The sequence below is a fragment of the Trachemys scripta genome, chromosome 4 (genome assembly GCF_013100865.1).
Source record: "Trachemys scripta elegans isolate TJP31775 chromosome 4, CAS_Tse_1.0, whole genome shotgun sequence".
NCBI lineage: Eukaryota > Metazoa > Chordata > Testudines > Emydidae > Trachemys > Trachemys scripta.
This window is the reverse complement of record NC_048301.1, coordinates 126,728,408-126,750,784: the sequence shown is the minus strand read 5'-3', so window position 1 is coordinate 126,750,784 and position 22,377 is coordinate 126,728,408. Positions and strand designations below refer to the sequence as shown.

At 48.2% G+C, this 22,377-nt stretch overlaps 1 protein-coding gene across 2 annotated transcripts in view; it reads right to left on the bottom strand.

The window, feature by feature from the left end:
* ITPR3 (inositol 1,4,5-trisphosphate receptor type 3) overlaps positions 1–22,377 on the bottom strand; it is a 106,728-nt gene that overhangs the window by 61,821 nt on the left and 22,530 nt on the right. For both annotated transcript variants that reach the window (XM_034767387.1, XM_034767386.1), the window contains exon 2: positions 11,011–11,081. Coding sequence is in view for 1 of the 2 variants with exons in the window: in XM_034767386.1 (XP_034623277.1) it covers positions 11,011–11,081 (71 nt within the window). In the remaining variant the exon portion in view is untranslated. The remainder of the gene's footprint in view (positions 1–11,010; positions 11,082–22,377) is intronic.

The window sequence follows — 22,377 nt, the reverse complement described above, 5'->3', positions numbered from 1 at the left end:
GGAGACAAGATCAAAGACCCAAGCTATATAAAGAAATGGCTGAACTGCCCTGCCTGGTTCTGGTACTGAATCTGAGACAGTTATGAATCTATAACCATGGGGAAAACTCAGTTGTGGGGTTTGAAGGACTGACACCGACTGGAGTCTGAGGCTGGAGCTGGGGTGACCTCTGCTAAGCTTATTAGCATGTATGCAGCTTCTTTGATTGTTTTTAATACGTTTTCTCTGTGATGCTTTCACCTTAAGAATAAATGTGCTTGCTTAGCAAGAGCTGTGTGGTAACTTATAACTGTAGGCAATGCACTCGGAAAACAATGTACAGATGCTGGACTTTTAGCCAGTCTGGCTTGCTAGGGATATCACAGAATAGGCAGGGAACTGCGCAGCCTGGAAAAACCCTGGTCAGGAGGGAGGGAGACGCAGGTCTCTGCTCCAGAGAGGTGACAGCTGGGAGATGGAAGCCTTTAAGCTGGTGCCCTTGGTGGACCATGGACAGGGAATACAGGTTCAGGTACCTTAAAACTTTGACACTTGCCTCAAACAGGTCCTATCTGCACACAGTTACTACCTCTTCTGGCTACGCCAACACATGGTATGCACACATGCTGAGCCAAGTCAAATACCAAAGATGAGATTGTGATGTCGTTTACAGCAGTGCAATCTAGAGTAACTCCTTTCTATTATGTGGAGTCACGCAGAATTTACCCTGGTGAAACCGACGGCAGAATCCAGCCCAAAGCTTGAGAGCTGCGGCCCCTAGAATATTAATGAAGATCATATGTGAAATGTTCTAAACAATTGGGTTCTTCCCCTCTGTTGTATTTGGAATAAAGAACAAGAGAAACTGGCAGTAAAACTAGAAAAACAACAGTTAAGACGATCAATTCAACTGTTCTCTGAATTCAGCAGGAAATCCCCCAGGATTCTGAGTGACTGAACATTCCGTCTGTGAAATGCAGCTTCAAAGTGCAACATCTCTCTTCGGTTGGGTATACCGTGCAGGAAGGACACCCGGACACAGAAGCTGTGGGAGCTTATCACTCCTTTAGTGGGTGTCAAAGTGTGACAAAGTCATGTAAAACGCTGGCTTAGTGTGAGTAAGTGCAATGTTGCCCTCCAGTGAATACTCACGGAGAGGATAATAGACTTACTATTGGTACCAGTAGCTACAAAAATGCTCTTTAAGCTCATTGGGTAAAGGCCTGTGTTTCAGGAGCCAAAGTTCAAGGGTTCTAACCCTGGCTCCCCAAATGTGTGAATTATCTGACAACATTACCTATCCTCTGCAGTAGATAGATCTGCCTCCCAGATTGTTCAAATCTGCCCACTCCCGCTATGCTGGTCAGTCTTGAGAGGTTTTTTTGTGGGGGAAGGGACCATGCAACGATCCAGACACCCTACTTCGTGATTTGTGAATTGAAAACGAGGTCATACCTATGGGAAACAGCCTCAGGGGCTGCATTTTTGATCGGGATCAGAAGGGGCTGGAGGAGGAAGAGATCACAGGCCTCAATCTACTTAACTGCTCCTGAAAGAACAGCCCAGAAACTTCAGACAGAAGAAAATCATTTTCCATCCTTGGTGCCCGCCCCGAGTTGCTGGTGAGCATGTATTTATTTACCTGGGAGTGACAAACAAACAGGCACAGTTCTCTGTGCCTCTGGAGGGAAGCCAGGCTTCATGTCTCATTTCATAGGTCTGTTTGCTAATGGCATATCCCATGTCAAGGAACCCTTGTGATGCTGTATCACTAGAATGGGACTCCGGGGTGGCTCTATCCTGCCCTCATGGTGGCTACTGGGTTTAAGACCGGCCCCAAATACCACTCTAAGGGAGATGGCCAGGGAATCTCTGAGTCCAGATCAGAGGTCTGTGTTGCTGCCTCCTATACAGATCTGGAGTTACATTGGTGTTTTCCTACATTCCCCCACAATGTGGTGGTTATAATAGGGTTACTGATAGAAACACTCTGTTAGCCCGCAGCAGCTTTTATCCAAGGATTTCAGAGCGCTTTCATTAATTTGTTAATTAGATTGCAAAGGAGCCTTGTGAGGTAGGCACCAAGGAAGTACAGCTATTAAGAGATGGATCCAAATCAAAGCCCTGGATCCAAACCACTCCTCAACCTCAGGGGATTTGCAATCCAGAGCTGAGCATTAGAGCTAGCTGGGAATTTTTTTGCAAAATGGTTTTGTGTCGAAAAATGCCAATTTACTGAGACCAAAACCAATCGCCAAACTGTCAATGCTTCCCAAGCGGTCAAAAAAATCCAATTTTCCAGTGGAAAATGGGTTTATGTTTTTAAATTAAACCTAATTAGACTAAAAAAAGTTTTAAAAAGAATGAATAGGAACAAACATTTTGATTGACCCAAACAATCCAGTTTTTCGGTTTGTGACTATTTGAGATTTCAGCTTTCCATCCCGATTTGAGATGGGCAAAACTCTTGAAAATATTCCCAAGCCAGGAAAACTGTTTCCCACCCAGCTCTCCTGAACATGGCAGCTCATGCCCATCTTAGTATTATCCCCATTTTGCAGACAGGGACACCAAAGCACAGAGATACAGTGACTTGTGCACCATCATGCAGAAACCAGAAAGCCTGTAGCTAAGGTAGGATTTGAAGTCTAGCGTTTGACTCCCAGCCCTGTGATCTAACCACTGTTCCACCCACCAACTCACTGGGAGCGAAGAGTTAATGGTGGCAGGCTGGGGGAAGCTCTTAGCCAGCATTATGTTAGTTTCACCACTGCACTCCTAGAGCAAACCCAGGGCAGCACACCTGCTCTCAAGTAGATCATGGCAGGGGTTAAACTGAACTGAATTTAAACACCTGGAGAAACCCCCTAAGGAGCAGGAACTAGAATCGTCCAGTCCAAAGGTTGAGCACAGGAGCGAATACACTGCTGGAATGTTTCAGGCCTGGCCAATCCAACTAAGTGCTGAGTCCCTGCAGGATGCTGAGTGTGCACAGCACCTGACAAGCGGCACTCAGCACTGGGCAGAATCACACCACACATGTCCTTGTTCCATATACTCACACGCAGCAATTACGCTGTCTGTTATACCCCCCACACAAAAGTCCATTAAAAATTAAAAAAGCACACACGCTGTCATCTGCCCAATACCGTGGAGGAGTTAAACACCTAGTTTGCTTTCTCCCAACATGCCTCAACGTGGGGCTGTGCCTCTCACAGGAGCCCCGGGGGAAAACCACAAAAAAGCAAGCGAACAGGACCTGCCAGGCTCCGTTCAGAAGGATGTGTTGCTCTGGCCAGCCCAGGCACTACACAGCTGAACTCTGCCTTTCTAGCCTCAGGCCAACTAGAGGGATAGACTCCCAAGGTATTTTTCAAATCATTGGACGGATTCTCACTTACATAACAGCCCCTTTAGGCCGCTCTGGCAGCAGCAAGGGGCCTTAAAGGGGGCAGAAACAGCTCCCTGAGAATCCCCGTGTGGTGTAAGGGCTCTATACCCAACATAGGGGTTGGATCAGTGCATGGCCAGAATGCAGTGCTTTATGGCTACTCTCCGCCTCCTGGGGCCTATATGGGAAGCAGGACATAATTTAGAGCAGAGGTGCTCAATCTTTCCAGGCTACTGTCGGTCCCTCTTTCAGGAATCTGATTTGTCTTGCGTACCCCCAACTTTCACCTCACTTAAAAACGACTCGCTTACAAAATCAGACATAAAAATACAAAAGTGTCACAGCCACTAGTACTGAAACATTGCTGACTTTCTCCTTTTTACCGTATAATTATACAATAAATCGACTGGAATATAAATATTGTACTTGCATTTCAGTGTACAGTATATACAGCTGTATAAACAAGGCATTGTCTGTCTGACATTTGAGTTTGTACTGACTTTGCAAGTGCTTTTTATGCAGCCTGTTGTAAACCTAGGCAAATGTCTGGGATGAGTTGATGTACCCCCTGGAAGGCCTCTGTGTACCCCCACAGGTACGTGTACACCTGGTTGAGAACCACTGAGTTAGAGCAGCCCGGAGGTTATTCTAACTTACACCAAGTAGGGCCCTGCACAGCCACAGAAGGCAGAGAATTCAAAGAGGGCTTAAAGTCACCTTAAGCCCCCTCTGTCCCTTGCCCAAGAGAGACAATGGAGTAACACACAATCAGGATCGTTGTTTCGGTTTTTTCCCCTCCTCCTTCACAGTGAAATGTATTTACAACAGACCAAAAGTGACTGCTACTTTCCTAACCGTTATAACAAGGGGCTGAACACTATAGTCTGATTCACTGTGGAGTAGAAAAGGGCTGGGGCAGAACCGAACCTTCAAAGTCTGGAGGAGTTTGGATCCAGGATTTTGATCCACGCCCATCTCTAGGGAGGAATATTCTCCTGTGTGTTAGGACAAGGAACCATGACTCCTTAACTGTTAGCACAGGTTTCACCGGGATCACCTTAGGCTGCTCCCACCCAAGTCAAAGACAAGAGTACCACTGGCATCAGGAGAGCAGGATGGTGTCCTGGGGCTGCATAAAGCTCGCTGGCTTTTGCTCTCAGAGTCAAATGTATGCAACCCGAGGATGGCAACGCAGAACTACACACTTGCAAGGTCTGTTCCACCTAGAAAGCCCACCAAAGTCACAGGACACAAGGTTTGGGGTGGGAGGGAAAGAGTTCCACCCCAAGCTCAGGAGCTTTTGTCCCCATTACGCATCTTTCCAGACCCAAAGCACAAACTGCTCACTTTTACTCTGGGTCAGAGCAAGGGAAACTAAGTGAGGACCAGAGTAAAACCTGCACGTGAGAACGCAGAGAAAGAGAGATAGAAAGTGCATGTGTGTGCCCCAGATCACGCTCAATCAACCCAAACACACAAAATGGCAGCTGTCCTGCAGCAGAAAGCATTGCCCATCACTTTTTATTTCAATTGGATACAAGGAGAAACTCCTACTGCAACATGTAATGATAGCTGTGGAACTCACTGCTGTAAGGTTTCAGAGTAGCAGCCGTGTTAGTCTATATCAGCAAAAAGAACAGGAGTACTTGTGGCACCTTAGAAACTAACAATTTTATTTGAGCATAAGCTTTCGTGGGCTAAAACCCACACCCATACACACCCATAGTGTGTATGGTAACACCCATTGTTTCATGTTCTCTGTGTATATATATCTATCTTCCTACTGTATTTTCCACTGCATGCATCCGATGAAGTGGGTTTTAGCCCATTTATGCTCAAATAAATTTGTTAGTCTCTAAGGTGGCACAAGTACTCCTGTTCTTTTCACTGATGTATACTATTAAAGCAAACAGCTAAGATTTGAAAGAAGATTAGGCACACAGCACTGGAAGTTACCCTAGCCAGGAAAAAAGAGACACAAAAAACAAGAACATTCATCATCAAGAATATAACCTGCAGCTGGGGAAAATTTCTCTCTCCCTGGGACACTGTGGTATTGCGCCATATCTGCATTGCTTACAGTGTACACACCATGCTGTAGAGTGTCTGGTGTATTCTGCATCTGGACTACACCATCTAATCAAATTAAAACAGAAGCTCCTTGGATTAGGGGCTGCTGCTTCCTTTATATTTTGCACAGCACCAAGCGCCTTAGGTGCATGCCATAAACACTAATAATGCACAAGGAGGTGTATTATGGGGGAGGCGTGTTTATACCTTCCTCAGATGCATTTGGCTCGGTTTTTGAGCCATCCCAGCACTGCCCTCTGGCAGCCTCAGGGGGTGACGAGGGGTGCACAATTTACCCAGACATGGGCAAAATGGGAAATGTTTGCATTCATTATTATTTGCAGGTAGTGTTGAAGTAGCCATGTTGGTCCCAGGACATTAGAGAGACAAGGCGGGTGGGGGAATATCTTTTATTGGACCAACTTCTGATGGTGAAAGGAACACGCTTTTGAGCTACATAGCGCTCTTCTTCAGGTCTGGGAAAGGTAGGGAGAGCGTCACAGCTAAATAAAAGATCAGACAGAGAGTTAAGTGTAAAAGTAGTTAGCACATATTCTAAAGGTCCCTTCAAGGTGAAGTGGCCCATTAACACCCCTGCAGTCATATATCTAAATCCTGTGTCTTCATTCAGACCACGATTTTCAGCGTCTAGCAAAGTTATGAATTTAAGCTCCCAGACTCGTCTTTTGCAAGTGTCGTGCAGGTTTCCTTTGAGGAGGACTGAGAGGTCAGATACAGAGCGATCACTTTGTGAAAAGTCTTCACCCACAGGTAATATGGGGTTTTTGGCTTTCCTGTAGGAGTTCATTCGAGAGCGTATTGATGGTCTGGTTTCATCCACTTAGTGGTGGGCACTGATCATTGTATCAGTGGAGATATGTTTGCAGGTTTTGCATCTGTTGCTCTGGCAGGCTCTGGATCCGCTTTGGGTTGGTGTGTCCTGGTCTGTGGGGAGCTTGCTTCAGATGATGAGCTTAGAGAGGGGTGGTGGGGGGGGGGGTTGTTTGAAAGCCAGAAGACGGGGTTCAGAAAAGTTTTTTTAGGATGGGGTCCCCATCAAGTTTGAACTGTAGTCATTTGATGATAACCCATATGGGTTCCAGTGTGCAGTGGAAGGTGACAACTAGGGGTGTGCAGTCAGAGGGGGTTTTATTTCTGTATTGAAGCAGGTTCTCTCAGGGTATTTGGGTGGCCCGTTCCATGATGTGATCTACTTTTCTGGTGGAGTGTCCTTGTTTGGCGAAGGCGGTTTTAAGCGTGTTAAGGTTCATATCCCGGACTTTCTCCTCGGAGCATGTTCTATGGTATCTGAGTGCCTCGCTGTAGATAGCAGATTTCTTTGTGTGCTTGGGGTAGTTACTGGATCCGTGAAGGTAGGTGTGCTGATCCAGGGTCTCTTGTATATTGTTATCTGAAGGGATCCATTGGTGACATTGATCATGGTATCCAGGAAGTTGATGCTAGTGTTGGAGTGTTTCAGAGAGAGTTTAATAAATGGATAGTGGTGTTGAAGTTGTGGTGGAAATCTAGGTGTTTAAGTCGTCTATCCAAAGGATGAAAATATCATTAATGTATCCCACGTATATCATTGGCTTGGTGGTGCATTTGTCCAGAAATTCTTCTTCAAGTTGGCCTATGAAGAGGTTGGCATATTGGGGAGCCATCCTAGTAGGCTCTTCCCATGGTTTGGACAAAGCGTTTGCTGTTGAAGGTAAAATTATTATGGGTGAGGATGAAATGGATGAGTTTGATGATGTGTTTGGGGTGGATATCTGAGGGTTGTCCATTGTCTTGTAAATATTTGGGGCAGGCAGCTATGCTGTCATTGTGAGGGATGTTGGTGGATAGCGAAGTGACATCCATGGGAGGTTGTTAATGTTGTGGAGTTCGTGGAAGAAGTCGGTTGTGTTGTGGAGGAAGTTAGCCCTTTGTGCACTGTGTGGTTTGAAGATGATTTCTATGAGTCCCAATATTCCTTCAGTAAGAGTGCCGTGGTCAAATAGGATGGGTCTGCCTGGGTTCCCCTGTTTGTATATCTTGGGAAGCAGGTAGAAGGTCTCTGGGGTGGTTTAATTGGGAATGAGTTGGTAGGTCTTGGAGTTGTTTTGGGAAGGATTTGATGAGATCCTTAAATTCCTGGATAAACTGTGGTGTGGGGTTGTCTTTGAGTTCTTTATAGTAGGTGGTATCAGAGAGTTGTCAGTAGGCCTCGTTTATGTCGTTATTACAGTTAAGGACTATGATGGTGCTCCCTTTGTCTGCTGGGTTGATCATTATCTGGTGGTTAGATTTCAGGGACTATATAGCTGTCCTCTTGACAGTGGAGAGACTATGGTGGATGCGATGTTTGTTAAGGACTTCACAGTCTGTTTTTTTCCTGAAGCAATCAGTGTCATGAACAAGACTATGGTTTCATCCGCTCTGCGGTGTCAAGTCGGACGATTCATTTTTCTAGTGATTACCAGTGGTGATGTGGCAATTGTGCATGGTCTCGGCACTGTTGTGAAAGAATTCTTTGAGGCACAGTCGGCGGAAGGATTCTTCCCATTTTCCACCTGTTAGCGCGGTATCAGGTTCTGTGGTGGGGAGGGAAAGTTCAGTCCCTGAGAGAATACAGCTACTTCAGCTCCAGTTAGGGATAGTCTGGATAAGCTGATGATGTTTGAGTGTTGTGCCGTTAATTATTATTTAATATTTATACTGCAGTCGCACCTGGAGTTCTCCACCAAGTTGAGGCTCCACTGCGCCAGGCACTGTACATACATGTCGTAATGGGACCACATCTTCCAGCCCAACACAAGCATCTTCAAGACCTTCTCACAGTCCTCCTTCAAACCCCTCTTCTCTGCTGTAGTGCCTCCAATCAGCTTGGCAATGAGGGTGCTGTGACCTCTGCCTTCGCTGCTCCTTGTGCTTCCTCCATCGGTCCGTCTGCTTCTACCTGGCGTCTCTTGCTCTGTTCTTAGATTGGAAGCTTTTGGGGGCAGGGCCTCTCATTTTTGTTCCATGTATACAGCGCCTAGCACAAAGGGGCCTGGGCCATGACCAGGGTCCCTAGGCACTACCCACAAGACAAGTAATAGTATCCACTTCTCCCTTCCTCTATGCCGTGTGTGGGAGGGAAGACAACCCCGGAAAGCCGAATTCCTTCAAGCGCAATATGGCTGAGCTTGAGATGACTTGAAGGCCAGGTCCAAGGAGGGAGTCGCAGATCCCAGCGGCTGAGAATCTCTGCTCACTCGCCTTGCCACCTCTGCTTACACTACAGAGAGCAGCGGAGCTGCGACCCAAAAGGAGTGAAGAGGAAGCGAGTGTCCATTGCTCTCCTCAGCTCACAGCTTCAGGGGCTGGAAGAACTGGGTCAGAGACCTGACTCTTGACCCAAGTTCCAACCCGGAGAGGAGCTAGCAGCTGAGGATTGGACACGGAGGGGCTAGAAAATGGAAGGTGTCCAGGAAAGAGAGAGGAAAGTTCTGGCTTCACCAGCCCATTCCCACAAGCCAGGAGCCGCCCTGCCCCTCACTTGATTCATCACCTTTTCCATTTGGATCGGGACTCCAGAAAGCCAGCTCACAAAGGGAAACTCTGCAGCAGCTGTGTCTCACTGAGACGGGAAATAATGACTGAGGCTCGCACCAGGATGGGGTGGGGCTGCTGGAGCGTGACAGCCGAGGACGCATGGGGATTTAATGCATCTCCCTAAATCCTGCCTGCCTGCCTGATGAAAGAGCGGCTTAATCTCTCCCCGAGAGGTGCAGCAAAGCAGGGCAAGCACTAGGCCTCTGGCACAGTTAGTTCCTAGAGCCAAAAACCCTGCCGCAGCACAGATGCTTGTTGACGTCTCTGCATCCCTCCCAGTCCCACATCCCTTCCTCCTCCGAAGGCTTTTGCTCCACCAGCAGCCAGGATACATGAACGCAGGCACAGCAAAGAACACGTCTCATATCAGGTTGACCTTCTGAGAGGAAGGATGGATTGTGGTGAAGGCACTGGAGTGGGACTCCAGAGACTGGATTCAATTGCTCGCTCTGGCTCAGACTCCCTGGGCCTCGCTTCCCCACAGGACTAACAATCATTCCGTCATCTGTCTGGTCTATTCAGATCGCAAGCTCTTTAGGTGGGGACTGTCCTCACCTGGCACAATGGAGCCCTGACCTCGCGGTTGATGCTATTGTAATAGAAACAAAAGCCATCATCTCTCGCCATTAAGGAACCAGATCTGGGGAGGGGTACAAATTCGCCTTTTCCTTCACAGCAAAGCCCAGGCACTACGAGAGTCAGTTTCTCCAAGTCATGAAGCCAGTGGCCACTGGAGGAATCAAGAACAATATTCTGGCCTCCCATGGTTAAGGAAGATGAATTCAAACTGGAACAGGTGCAGAGAAGGGCTACCAGGATGATCTGATGAATGGAAAACCTACCTTCTAAAACGAGATGCAAAGCGCTTGGCTTGTTTAGAAGCCTGAGGGGAAATACGATTGCTCTCTATAAATACATCAGAGGGATAAATACCAGGGAGGGAGAGGAGTTATCTAAGTTAAACTCCAGTGTGGACACAAGAACAAATGGATACAAACTGGCCATCAACAAGTTCAGGCTTGAAATTAGAGGAAGGTTTCTAACCATCAGAGGAGTGAAGTTCTGGAACAGCCTTCCAAGGGGAGCAGTGGGAAAAAACCTAACTGGCTTCAAGACTGAGCTTGATAAGTTTATGGAGGGGAATGGCATGATGGGACTGCCTATGATGGCATGTAGCCGACCTTCGACTGCTAGCAGCAAATATCTCCAATGGCCAGTGATGGGACACCAGATGGGGGAGGGCTCTTAGTTATTACAGAGAATTCTTTCCCAGGGGTCTGCCTGGTGGGTCTTGCCCACATGCTCAGGATCCAACTGATCACCATATTTGGGGTTGGGAAGGACTGGCAGAGACCATGAGGATTTTTTGCCTTCCTCTGCAGCATGGGGCGTGGGTCACTTGCAGGTTTAAATTAGTGTAAATGGCAGATTCTCTGTAATTTGAAGTCTTTAAATCATGATTTGAGGACTCCAGTAACTCAGCCAGAGGTTAGGGGTCTATTACAGGAGTGGGTGGGCGAGGTCCCGTGGCCTGTGATGTGCAGGGGGTCAGACTAGATGATCATGATGGTCCCTTCTGACCTTAGAGTCTATGAGTCTAAGAAGCCGGAAAGGCTACGAGGGTGCAGGATGATTATTTCCAAGCTTGACAGCCCTGGAGACTTGACAGCTCTGTCAATCCAGAGCATGTGTGGCAGCAGGGCAAGCTTCCCCCACACTGGTGCACAAATGGCATTCCACCCTAATGCAGAGAGGCGCTCAGGACCTACAGGCCATTCAGTCCCTGGCCTCTCTGCTCAGGCTGCCAATACTGGCACCAATTAACACGGAGGAGGAGGGGCAGATTTGCAATACTGATGCCCGTACTACTGCTATAATAGAAGAGTGCAAGCTGGTGCCCACATTCTGCAGCAGAAGGTAGTGTGCCCCACTGGTAGGCTTCATAAGGAACACAACAGTAGCAGCTCCTCAGGCACCACATGGCCTCTTACCCCTGAACTTCTTGGGTGGATTATCCAGATCGCCAGCTGCCGGCTCCACCACGCACCGATCATCCACCAGCCTGGAAAACAAGCAAGCAAACAACATTTTAGAGACAATCACATTACAGCCCAGACTTCAGTTAGCTAAGCAGCTTCACCACAAACCACAGAGCTGCCAAAAAAAAGCTGCGCTATTGTCACATGTTTCAAGTCTAAACATCACTAATGTTACACAATGCTGGATCCACAAGACGACTTCCTGTGTTGTCTGCCTAGATCTTTGGACTCCATAAATACCTATCAGCATAGCAGCTAGGTCCTCAATTAACCTACACCTAACAGGATCCTCCGCCATATATAACCTCCTGAGTTTTTCACTGTCCAGTGTTATGGGCTGCACGCTTGCCCATCTATTAGTCCACTAGGATGAACCACTGCAGATATGCCTTGCTGGCAAAGCTTCTGATGTTCTATCTTGAGAATGCCCCCACTAGAACTCAGGGCCCGTCTCCTCCGCGACTTATTTACCAATCCAAGCTGCAAAATCTCATATATAAATCCTGAAGGTGCTACTAAAGGGGAATCCCCTACTTGGCAGCAGAATATCTCCACGCTAAGTACGGCACAGAAATAGGTGGTTTAGTAAACAGCCATCATGCCTCCTGGAACAACTCTAGGATTCCTGGCAGTATTTCGGAGCTTCTGCTTCTAACCCCAGCATAACTCGGTGGGAAAAAAAAATATATGAACCAACTGTACAAGAGGAAAGCATGAGACACAAAGAGGGCTCCAGACTGGAGCTTTCCCAAAAGTTTGCCCTGGGCCTCTCTGTAAAACACATCCAGTTAACCAAACTAGTTTGAAGGGAGTTTTGAACTCAGTTTTCATCTTCTCCAAACCAGTTCAACCATCCCCTTGTTTTAGCCTGCACTGCTCTGGCCCTTTGTATGTAATTATTCCGCCCTGATATGATAATTCAGGATCACATAACTTGCTAGACAAGCATTTCCGTCTTATTAAATGTGCCACTCCATAGTCCTTGGGCCTCACAATTCTGTGTTACAGCCCCCTTTTCTTCATGCTTTCGGTGGGTCCTCCAGGAGCCACCGCTCCTCTTATTTCCAAGCTAGTGATCTGATATTATTACTGGGAAAGAGCATGCAATGGCAAGACTGTTATGCAGCGGTGTTGGAACAATTTTTATAGTCTGGGGGCTGAGAGCCATTGAACCAAACTGTAAACCCTGTATATAATGGAAACCACTTCAAGCCAGTGCTATTATGGATGAATAGTTGATACTAAAAACTAGGGGATCACACACTTCGGTGCTTCTGTCAGCTAAGCTCACTGCACACAACAGGGACTCACATCCTTCCATTTTCTTCACGAGGTCGCTGTGTGCCCCCCTTCCATCCCTCTCTATTTCAGGGACCCCAATACCACCTCCCTCATGCCCAGGTCTCTGCATGTCCCCCATTCTCCCCTCACCCCCGGGGCACTGGGTATGTCCCCTCAGTTTTAGGGGCATATGTAAAAACGTAAGTCGTTAAGCTTGTATAATTTCTAAAGTGTTGAAATAAGTTTTTTCTTTCTGCCTGGGAGATAAGTCATTCAGGATGTCAATATTTAAAACTCCATTTAGATAATGGGCAGAGATGAAATGAGGGTATTATGCAGGAAGCCATTAATAGATGACATCAACCGATGCTTTGATCTATAGACAATTACAGACCTCATTAAAGATGATAGGTCTGCTAACCAAATGCCCAGGGCTCCATGTTCCCCCATTTCCTTCTTTGGGGCTTTTCTGATTTTCAGGAAAATCCATAGCGTTCTGCCCTTTGATGTCTAGAACTTTCCCTGACATTTTGGCATTGAGCGGATATGATGTTTAGACATTATTGTGCTCCAGACAGACAGAGAAATGCCATCATGTTGAGTGTAGGGCTTTATTTCGCCAAACAACAGACCAAAGCCAGACCTCCCTCCCCACGATACCTGATCCAGAACATGCCCAGATTTTGTTCTGCCAAACAAAATAACTTGACAGACGAGGGCTTGCAAAAGCAAAGCCACACCCTGTTTTGCCCACCTCTCATCTGAGTGTTACTCAACTGCTGCTCCACATGCCTCACCCTATCCAAACACAACACCTCAGAGGTGTCAGGATCTCCCCCAGGCCCTGCAAGGAGGACCAGACATAACTGGGGAACAAGCTCCTCCAGTGAGGCAAGCCATACCTGCTATGCTACTTCATCCTTCCATCCTGGCCATTTGGGAGACATGCTGCGGGAAACTGCATGCTGTAGTAAGCACCTGTCTGCCTACGGGGAACATAAGAACGGCCAGACTGGGTCAGACCAACGGTCCATCTAGCCCAGTATCCTGTCTTGTGACAGTAGCCAATGCCAGGTGCTACAGCGGGAATGAACTGAACAGGCAATCACTGAGTGATCCACCACGTTGTCCATGCCTAGCTTTGGCAAAGAGAGGCTAAGGATGCTCAGAGCACAAGGTTGCATCTCTGCCCATCCGTGTTAATGGTCATTGATGGACCTATCCTCCATGAACATATCTAGTTCTTTTTTTAACCCTGTTATAGTTTTGGCCTTCACAACATCCTCTGGCAAGGAGTTCCACAGGTTGACTGTGCATTGTGTGAAGAAGTACTTCCTTGTGTTTGTTTTAAACCTGCAATTAATTTCATTGGGTGACCCCTCATTCTTGTGTTATGTGTGGGAGTAAATAACACTTCCTTATTCACCTTCTCCGCCCCATTCATGATGGTATAGCCGCTCTTATACCCGCCCCCAGTCATCTCTCTTCCAAGCTGAAAAGTCCCAGTCTTTTTTACTCTCTCCTCATACGGAAGCAGTCCCATATCTCTAATCATTTTTGTTGCCCTTCTCTGTACACCTTTTCCAATTCTAATATCTCTTTTTTTGAGATGGGGCAACCAGATCTGCATGCAGTGTTCAGGGTGTGCATGTGCCATGGATTTATAAAGAGGCATTATGATATTTTCTGTCTTATTATCTATCCCTTTCCTAACAGTTCTTGACATTCTGCTAGCTTTTTTGATTGCCGCTGCACATGGAGCAGATATTTTCAGAGAAATCAGAGGCTGTTCCCCTGCCCCTCCCCTTCCCCCCAGGCTGCTTAAGGCAATAGGGCTGAATTCAGCCAGCGGACAACTCGTGGAGTGGCTAGACCTATTGGGATCCAGGAAGTGGGCAGGCAAAGCCCGCCCACTGCTAAAGGATCCCCCCCAGCCTAAGGGGGGGGTCCATAGGACCTGGAGACCAAAAAATTACAGGGGACAACTAATAAAAGAACAGGGACGGGAGTGAGGTCAAAGGGTCAAACGAAGCGAACCAGATGAGGACACCGAGCAGAGAACCCCGGACAGTGCCCACTGCTCCTCAAAGGCGTCAAGGGAGCCAGTGGACGCCGCCCAGAGGAACTCTGCCCGGATACGTGAAAGAATGGAGGACCTGAAATATGCCCCACAGTCACAGGAAACTCCATCAGCCAACCTCCTCACTCTGGTTTTATAGATGGCCAGTTTCGCTAGGGCCAGAAGGAGGTTGACCAGGAGGTCCCGCGACTTTGTGGGGCGACGGATAGGGAGTGGCTAGAGGAAGGCAGATAGGCCACAGACTCCAAGGGATCTGAGATCAACTAATGGGTCATCATCATCCCTCATGCACAGAGGGGGAACTGAGGCAGAAAGAGATTAAGCAATTTACTCAGCATTACCCGGGAGTTTGTGGCAGAGCTGTGAACTGAACTGGATCTCGTGAGTCCCGGGCCAATGCCTTAACCACACCCCACCCTTCCTCTCAGGATCGTGGCACCTCGTTGCACCAAAGTAATCTCACGAGTGGTTTTGCCACAAGCCTGCAGGGGGACACGACACTTTAGGGGATTGATAATGGAGTCCAGGGACTCTGAGGTCTCTGGTTCCCATAAGATGCTAACTGGCTTGCCCAGGTGGAGGATTGCACTACACTCCTCTCTGGTCCCCTAGAGGCTGCTGCTCCAACTCAGCGTGGAGACACCTCGGTGGGGTTGCAGAACGAACCACAGGCTGCCATTGCCTGAGCTGAGACTCTACTCCCACAACGGCTAAATTCTGTCCTCAATACACAACCATGGGCCAGCCCCCTCTCTGCAGTAACCCCACTACAATCAGTGGGATTATGCCACGGAGCAGCGTGGCCCCATCTAATGATGGCAGGTAGAATACAAGGAGGGAAACCTTCCCAGCGCTCTGCCTTTCGGGGCACCCAGGATAGCACCACCAAGCACATCCACAAGTGCAGCTCAGACCTTCCAGCTTGCTCCCCTGAGCTCAGCCACCAGCAGCCCAGCTCTGAAATAGCCATGAGCCGGAAAAACCACTCCAGCTACCTAGCAGTATTCATGTCCGAGCTCCTGGGAACAAACTGAAAGGACTGAGCACTGCTTGGGCCTGCGCTTATGCACTGATATTCTGCGGTGTCTGCAAACAAAATAGATATTCTGTTTGCACAGAACTTCCCCCTCGCCTGAGCGGCTCTCCACCAGCCGCGCTCTGGCTGTGGGGAAAATTCCTTTCGATTGCTCCATCCAGAGGAATTTGGACTTTGCTCTAACTCACGGGGAACACTGAGACCCCAACGAGAGGAAAATGCTGCAGCATCCTTGAAATAGGAGGCGTGGGCAAGCGGAGACCAGAGAAGCGGTGGTTAAAAGAGAGTGAGCCAGGATATACTGGTATAAATACAGAAGCCAGTGGGGTTACTCTGGATTGACACCCATGGGTCTCAGAGGTCAGAATCTGGCCCAAGTTTTTACAAACACCTCTTTCAAGTTACCTCTGACCTCTCCCTCTTCATTCCCTGTTTGCTGGAAGCCTGGGACAGGGATGCGGCAGCTTCCTGTTTAAGTCCCTTGGTCGTTTTTTAAAGCTATTGCAAAAGAAGCTCTCAGGCGCCTTGGAGATCAGTACAGCAGCTGGCACAACGGAGGCCTAAATTAATAGTAATAAAGTTTCATCTGCCACACTGATTCTGCCTGGCCCTTTCCCCATTCTCACCAAGCTACTCAGCAGCAGGTTGGAGGAGCACAACCCTCCAATAGTTGAGTTTATTGGGAATTGATCACACATAGCTCTGTCCAGTAACCACCGCCAAGACGTGGGCTATAGACAGATCCCATAAACTGGGAGCCTGATACGAAGTCCATGAGGAAGACTCCCAGTGACTACACTAGGCTTTGGAGGAGAGGACATGGGAAGGGGTGGGCCTTGTACTGAACCAATGCAATGTCTGTGAACCAATGCTGCACCGTAAGGAGGACGATTGTGCTGCTGGAGTTGTAAATGACATCAGAAGTGCATTCAACTGTTGTCAGCTCCCAGGCTATCATCACAAGGCTTGTGAGTCTTGGTGGTTTTCTTCAGGCACCAGCTCCTGGAGTCATGGGATAATCCAAGATTCTTAGCTTTCATTTAAAAAGAAAAGCAAGTCCCTAGCCCTCTGGTTGCAGAGAAAAGCTTAAAGGCTCAAAACCCAAAAAGTAAATAACCCTTTCCCACCGCCCAATGTGTATTATTTTCAAATCTCATGATCTTAAATCCATTTCATGACGGGGGATGAGGAGGGAGGCTGACTCATGATTTTTGAGCACATGGAGTTGCCAATAGCGTAGATGAGAAGGAGAGTGGATAACAGAGACACTTTGCCCAAGGCCAGCATACGGCCTGCACTGCGCTGCTAGAAGTAAGGGTGTGCTGCTGGAGTCTGACCTGGCATCAGAAGAGCGTGGCAATGCTAGAGTCTTAGAGGGGTGGGGGTGGGTACAGGCCAGAAAGGGAGGGGAAAGAAGGGAGCAGAGCGGACGGGGGAGCCAGATACAGAGAAGTAGGGCAGGGAAGGAAGCTGTATTTTGCACAGCATGCACAGAGGCAGCACAAGTGCAATGCTTCAATCAGGCCTGACTTCGGGGCTTGAGGGTTTTATTACCCAAGGGGACAGATTGCTCAAACAAACCTTGACTGTAGTCAAATGGGAGCAGTTAGACTGCAAGCAAATTAGGGGGTTCCCTCCTTATCTGTAGCCCAGGCTTCCTATGTGTACACACTTCCTCTAAAGCAGCTAATTACGGTCTCCCCTCCTGCCTTGCCGTTCCCCAGCTGTAGCACTAGGAGGAAGCTAGAGATACAGGAGAAGGGAGAGTGCCCATACTCTGCCCTCCCAGCTGGCTACAGGCACACTGGGAATGTGGGTATGCGGCACACACACAGAGCCTGGTCTGGAGGCCCTTGGGCAGGTTATACTCCTGGCAGAATGAGCGTGGGCTCAGCCCGAGTAAATCCCAAGGGAGCGATGTAGGACTTGATCTCTGGAACGGGAAAAAGTCTCCACTGCCCCTGCAGCCACGTGCAGCTAGCTCAGCAAGAAGTGGATCGGAGGAGACGTCCTTAAATGAGAGCAGCCAGAATTAGATATACACTCAGGGGGGACCCGGGCGGGGCCTGCAGAAATTGTCCTTGCTCTTTTGTACGTCTAACTTCACCAAAAAGCTCCAAGCAGATGCACTTGTCTCTCTCCCGCCCCGCACTGTAATTCTGGATTGTGCTCTGATAAACTGGGAGTTTACTGGCTGTGCTACTGACTCACTGCCTGTCCTTGGGCAAGCCTCTTCGGCCACAGTTTTCAAATTTCAGGCTGGGATTTGGGACAGAGCTGATGGGGTTCAGTCAGTCCAGCATCTATCCCCCCATGGACTTTCAATGGGTGTTGGATGTCTGACACCCTTAGGCTACTCAGTCCTTGACTAAAGCCAGATTTCAAAGGTAGTTAGGTGCTTAAAGATGCAGCTCCTAAAGCACCTGGGCAAGGTGGGCCCCTAATTCCCATTGATTTCCACAAAAGCTAGGTACCTTTTTCTAAAGGACCTGTGCTAGGAATTATTTTGAGGAAATAATATGGCCCGTGCTCTGCAGGTGGCCAGACCAGATGATCACAGCAGTCCCTTCTGGCCACAGAATCTCAGACTCTAACCTTCTTTGGTGCTTTTCAAATCCCAGTAGGCGTCTCGCCGCACTTTAGGTGCCTAAATAAAAGGGGCCTGATCGACAGCAGTTCCAAGCACCCCCAGCTCCCGCCGACTCCAGCCAAGTTCAAAAATGTGGGCCTCAACGGCGCTTCACCTGCATTTACCACTCCCTAACACAGGGTTAATAACACGGACGCAGCTCGCTGCAAGTCTAAATTCATTAATGATCACAAAGTGTACTCAGATCCTTTGATCCTGGGATTACAAGCTCTATAGGAATGCAGATTATTTTTATTAAGCTGATACCCTGGAATAACGTTCTCCCATAAAACACCTGAAAACAAAGGCTCCTAATGCTATTGACATGAGTCATCTATAATAGCGCAGAGGCACAGACATGACTCAACTCATGCCTGGTATTAGATGCCACTTTTTGGTGTGAGAAAGCTCACACGGGTAGAGCTGCCCATCCTATCAGAAGAGTATGGAGATGTGGGAGCCAATTTACATTCTGGATTTGGAAAGCTGCTGGTAGGGCACTGGGGTGCTAAGATAGTTGCTAGAGTTGTTCTGTAAAGGAGAATCAGGCCTTCAGTGTTTAAGCATCTGAGGAAAATACATTGAGAAGCAGCAGCCCCGAATGTGTTTGTGAAACAAACAAATCATGCCACCTTTTAGTAAATTTCACCCTTTGGGAAGTTAACCAATGTAGAGCCTGATGCTGCGTGGTGCGGTTTATTGCCCTCCATCCAGTAAAGCACATAAGCATCTGATTAACTTTAAGTACTCCTGTTGATATTAATGGGACTACTCCAACACTTCAAGTTAAGTACATGCTTAAGTGCCTGGCTGGATCGGGGCCAGCATCCTTGTCCGTTGCAGGATCAGGCTTTTAATGGATAGTTCAGTGGAAGCAGCAAATTTCAGCACTTGAAACGCATTTGATAGCTCCCTAACTTTTTCCCGGGGGAAATCAGCCATACATAATGACACTAGCTCTTAGGAAAAAGCTTAATAACTTTAAGAACCATTTGGCCAGCAGAACTAGATTCCTTGGGAAGATGAAGAGTCACCACCTCAGGAGAACAGTTGTAGCCTTCAACAGAGGTGCATTGGGCTGGGTGGGTTTAGAGAAAAAGGGGCCAAATTCTGCCCTTAGTTCCCTGCAGTAGCACCAGCGCATTTGAAAGCAGATTTGAGCCCTGTGAATTCAAACTTGCTGTGATGCAGCTGAGATGGACGATCCAAGTTTGCAAGCCAAATTACAGCAGGGCAGTAGCACTGCCCTAGTTAAGGTGGAGACTAATTCACCGTCTAGCAGCCAGTTTTCCTAAGTACCCAAAATAATTGTGTGAGTAAGCTGCATCTTACTCACCGATACCCTGCATGAGACCATCTCCCTGGGAGGAGGCTTGCACATGCATTGGAATGGATCCTGGCAGCTGCATTAGAACGGTGCACTCGTCACATCCCATGAGCTATAAATTACTGAAGTGCTTCCAGCTGCCTGGTTGCAGGGAAGTACTGAGTTGGAGGCTGTATTTCTTATTGCACTGAGCTGTGGATTAAGCAGCGTTAGCTCAACTCTTCTGGAGCCCTTTAAAAACCAACCACCACGAATTGAATGTAGTGCTGAGGACGGGGACCTGCTGGACAACTCTGAAGATGAATGTCCCCACTCTGTGAAGAGAGGACATCACAGATGCTTTTTCATCCCACCTTTGGGAGCCCTGTTCTGACCTTAGCCTCTCTGCAGAGGCTGCTAGTAATGGAACCGGATTAGTGCGGGTTCTGTCACATGGATAACTGTACTCTAAGTTCTGGACCAAAACCAGCAATGCCTCTCCCACAGGGCATAGTCACCAGCTGAAATTAACTATTGGTCCTTCCCAGCCATGGCTGGATTCAAGCCAGCCAGTTGAAAGTGAGAGTCTCTGTATCCCTTTACCAACCCCCAAGCCAGCCAGTCCCCTATCAGGTGCTTTATCGTCTGTCTCACTGAGGATTACACCATTCTGTCTACAACCCCTTCCAAGAGGGACATGTAGAATCACGACTGTGGCAGCTACAAAAATGGGGCTGTTGGACTGAGCCAACCTCAGAGCACCACTGGCAGGAGGTTCAGGAGGAAAATACACTTCCTCCGTGTCCCTCTCTCCTCCCAATTGCCAGGAGGCACGCTCTCTTGGACCCGGAGGTATAGTTACCCTTTACCCAGCTCCATTTCCCCGAACTGCCCCACCTCTTCAATCCACCTGCAATCACAATAACAGTTATCAAAGGCGTGATTTCAAATTAAACAGCAGACACTTATTCGAGTATGTTTACACACAGCCCTTCCCCTCTGTGAGGCCCGGAATAGGCAATATGCATGCCCAGTGACTCATGCACACCCGCTGCTTGCCGTACAGTCCATGAGCACTATTCTTCACGTGGCTTAGCTGACGAGCCCCAGGCATTGTATTCCCTGGAGACCCCTGAAAGGGCTTGCTAATGGGTGTGGCCTGAATCAGCTCTCTAACAATACTTCTTGTGAGAGATTGAGCCCAAAACGCACTTTTCCACGGCCCTGGTTCCATTTATTCTGCTTTGGCCATTAGAACAAGGTTGGAAGTGTGATGGCAAACAGCAAAGAGGCAGAAAGTGATTAGAGCATGGGCTCTAGTCCCTGTTCGGCCCTGGACTTGCAGTGTGATCACATTAAAAAACAAAAACAAAAAAACAAACAAACAAACAAAAAACCACAAGCCTCTGTGCCTCGGTTTCCCCATCTATAAAGGAGGATAATGGTTGTCTGTTTTGTAAAGCAGTTTGAAATCCTTAGATGGAAAAACCTCTCAGTACCTAGTATTACTTACTAACAGCAATAACACCAGGGGATCTGTCATATCTTGGGGACACCTCTCCAGATTCCTCACCAGGATTTTGCAACCACCAAAGAAGAGATTATCCTCCACAGACTCCTTCCCAGGTTTTACAGTGAGCCCAGTGCCAGGCTTTATGCCTCTAGTCACTGCTGGGCAAGGTACCCGGGCAGGGAGGATCCATAAAGGTCAGAATTCTGTACCTCGTGACCAAGGCTCCATGCTTGGTTTCAAGCAGCTAAACAATAACCACAAACCAGGATTGTGGGGAGGGTGAGAGCGCGAATGAGCCGCACTGGTGAAAGGTGCTCAGATGCTCCAGTGCTGGTGGCAGTATAAGCACCTTCATAGAACTGACCAGACCTGGCCCAAGCACCAGACCTCCCCATGTGGACTTTGGATGATTGGAGGGCATGGCTTATGCATCCCTGCTTCCAGTAGTGTTGCTTTAAGGTGGCACTCCAGGAAACAGCTCAGCTTTCACACCATCCCACTGTCATCTTTTAGTGCTTTGTGTCTCTTTCCGGGAAGCATTTCCTCCTCCTCCCCCCCCCCTCCCCAGGAGAAATAGGTCACTTGGGGATAGAGGTGGCATTGGCCTCTAATGAGTTCCAGCAGTTAAAGGCATCCCAGATCACTCTGCATGGGATGTTTTTAATGGCATTATTAACATGTCAGGCACTGGGAGGGGGCCTCAGTGGTTAGACCAGCAGCGACTGTCAGGACTCTTGGGTTCCATTTCCAGCTCTGGAAGGAGGATGTGCTCAAAGTTCAGAGCAGGAAACAGAGGGAGGATTCCTGGGTTCCTTTCTCTCTCTCCTCAGCCGCCGACTTGCTGTGTAACTGTGCGTCACCTGTACAGTGGCTATAAAAAAGATCGCGGCCTCACCGTAACATGGAGGTTGGGAGATTTCCTTCATTAGTGTCTGTAAAGACCTTTGAGATTTTCACTTGCAAGGTGCACTCTGAGAGAAGCATTAATACTACAGAGGGAGATTTGCTGAGGCAGAAACGGGATTTGGATGCTGAAAGTTAATAGGAGGTGGATGCTTAGCTACCCATTCTGCCTTTATAAATCTCACCCTGAAGTGATCTGTAGACGTAGGGCAAGGAGTGAAAGTGTATAAATTATTAGAAACATTCCCTAAGTGGCAAACCTATAGATCTCCTACGTTAGAAGGAAAAGGCACCAATGAATTGACTAAAGCTTTTCTCTCCCGAACCCTTTGCTTAGCAAAGCGTGTGACATGCAACTCCATGACCTTTGCAGCTGCTTTTGTCCTGGGCTGTTTGAAACTGCCGTTTCTTTAGACATCTTTTGTGGGCGGCAGCCAAACTACTTTCAGCAAAGTCATGCAGCAGCCGTTCCCCTGGGTGCACAAGTAGCTTCTAATCAGGCCTGTGGGGGGGGCAGATTGAGATCAGGGTTCGGGTTTCTCCATCAAACATGCTCCTTGGGGGGGGGGGG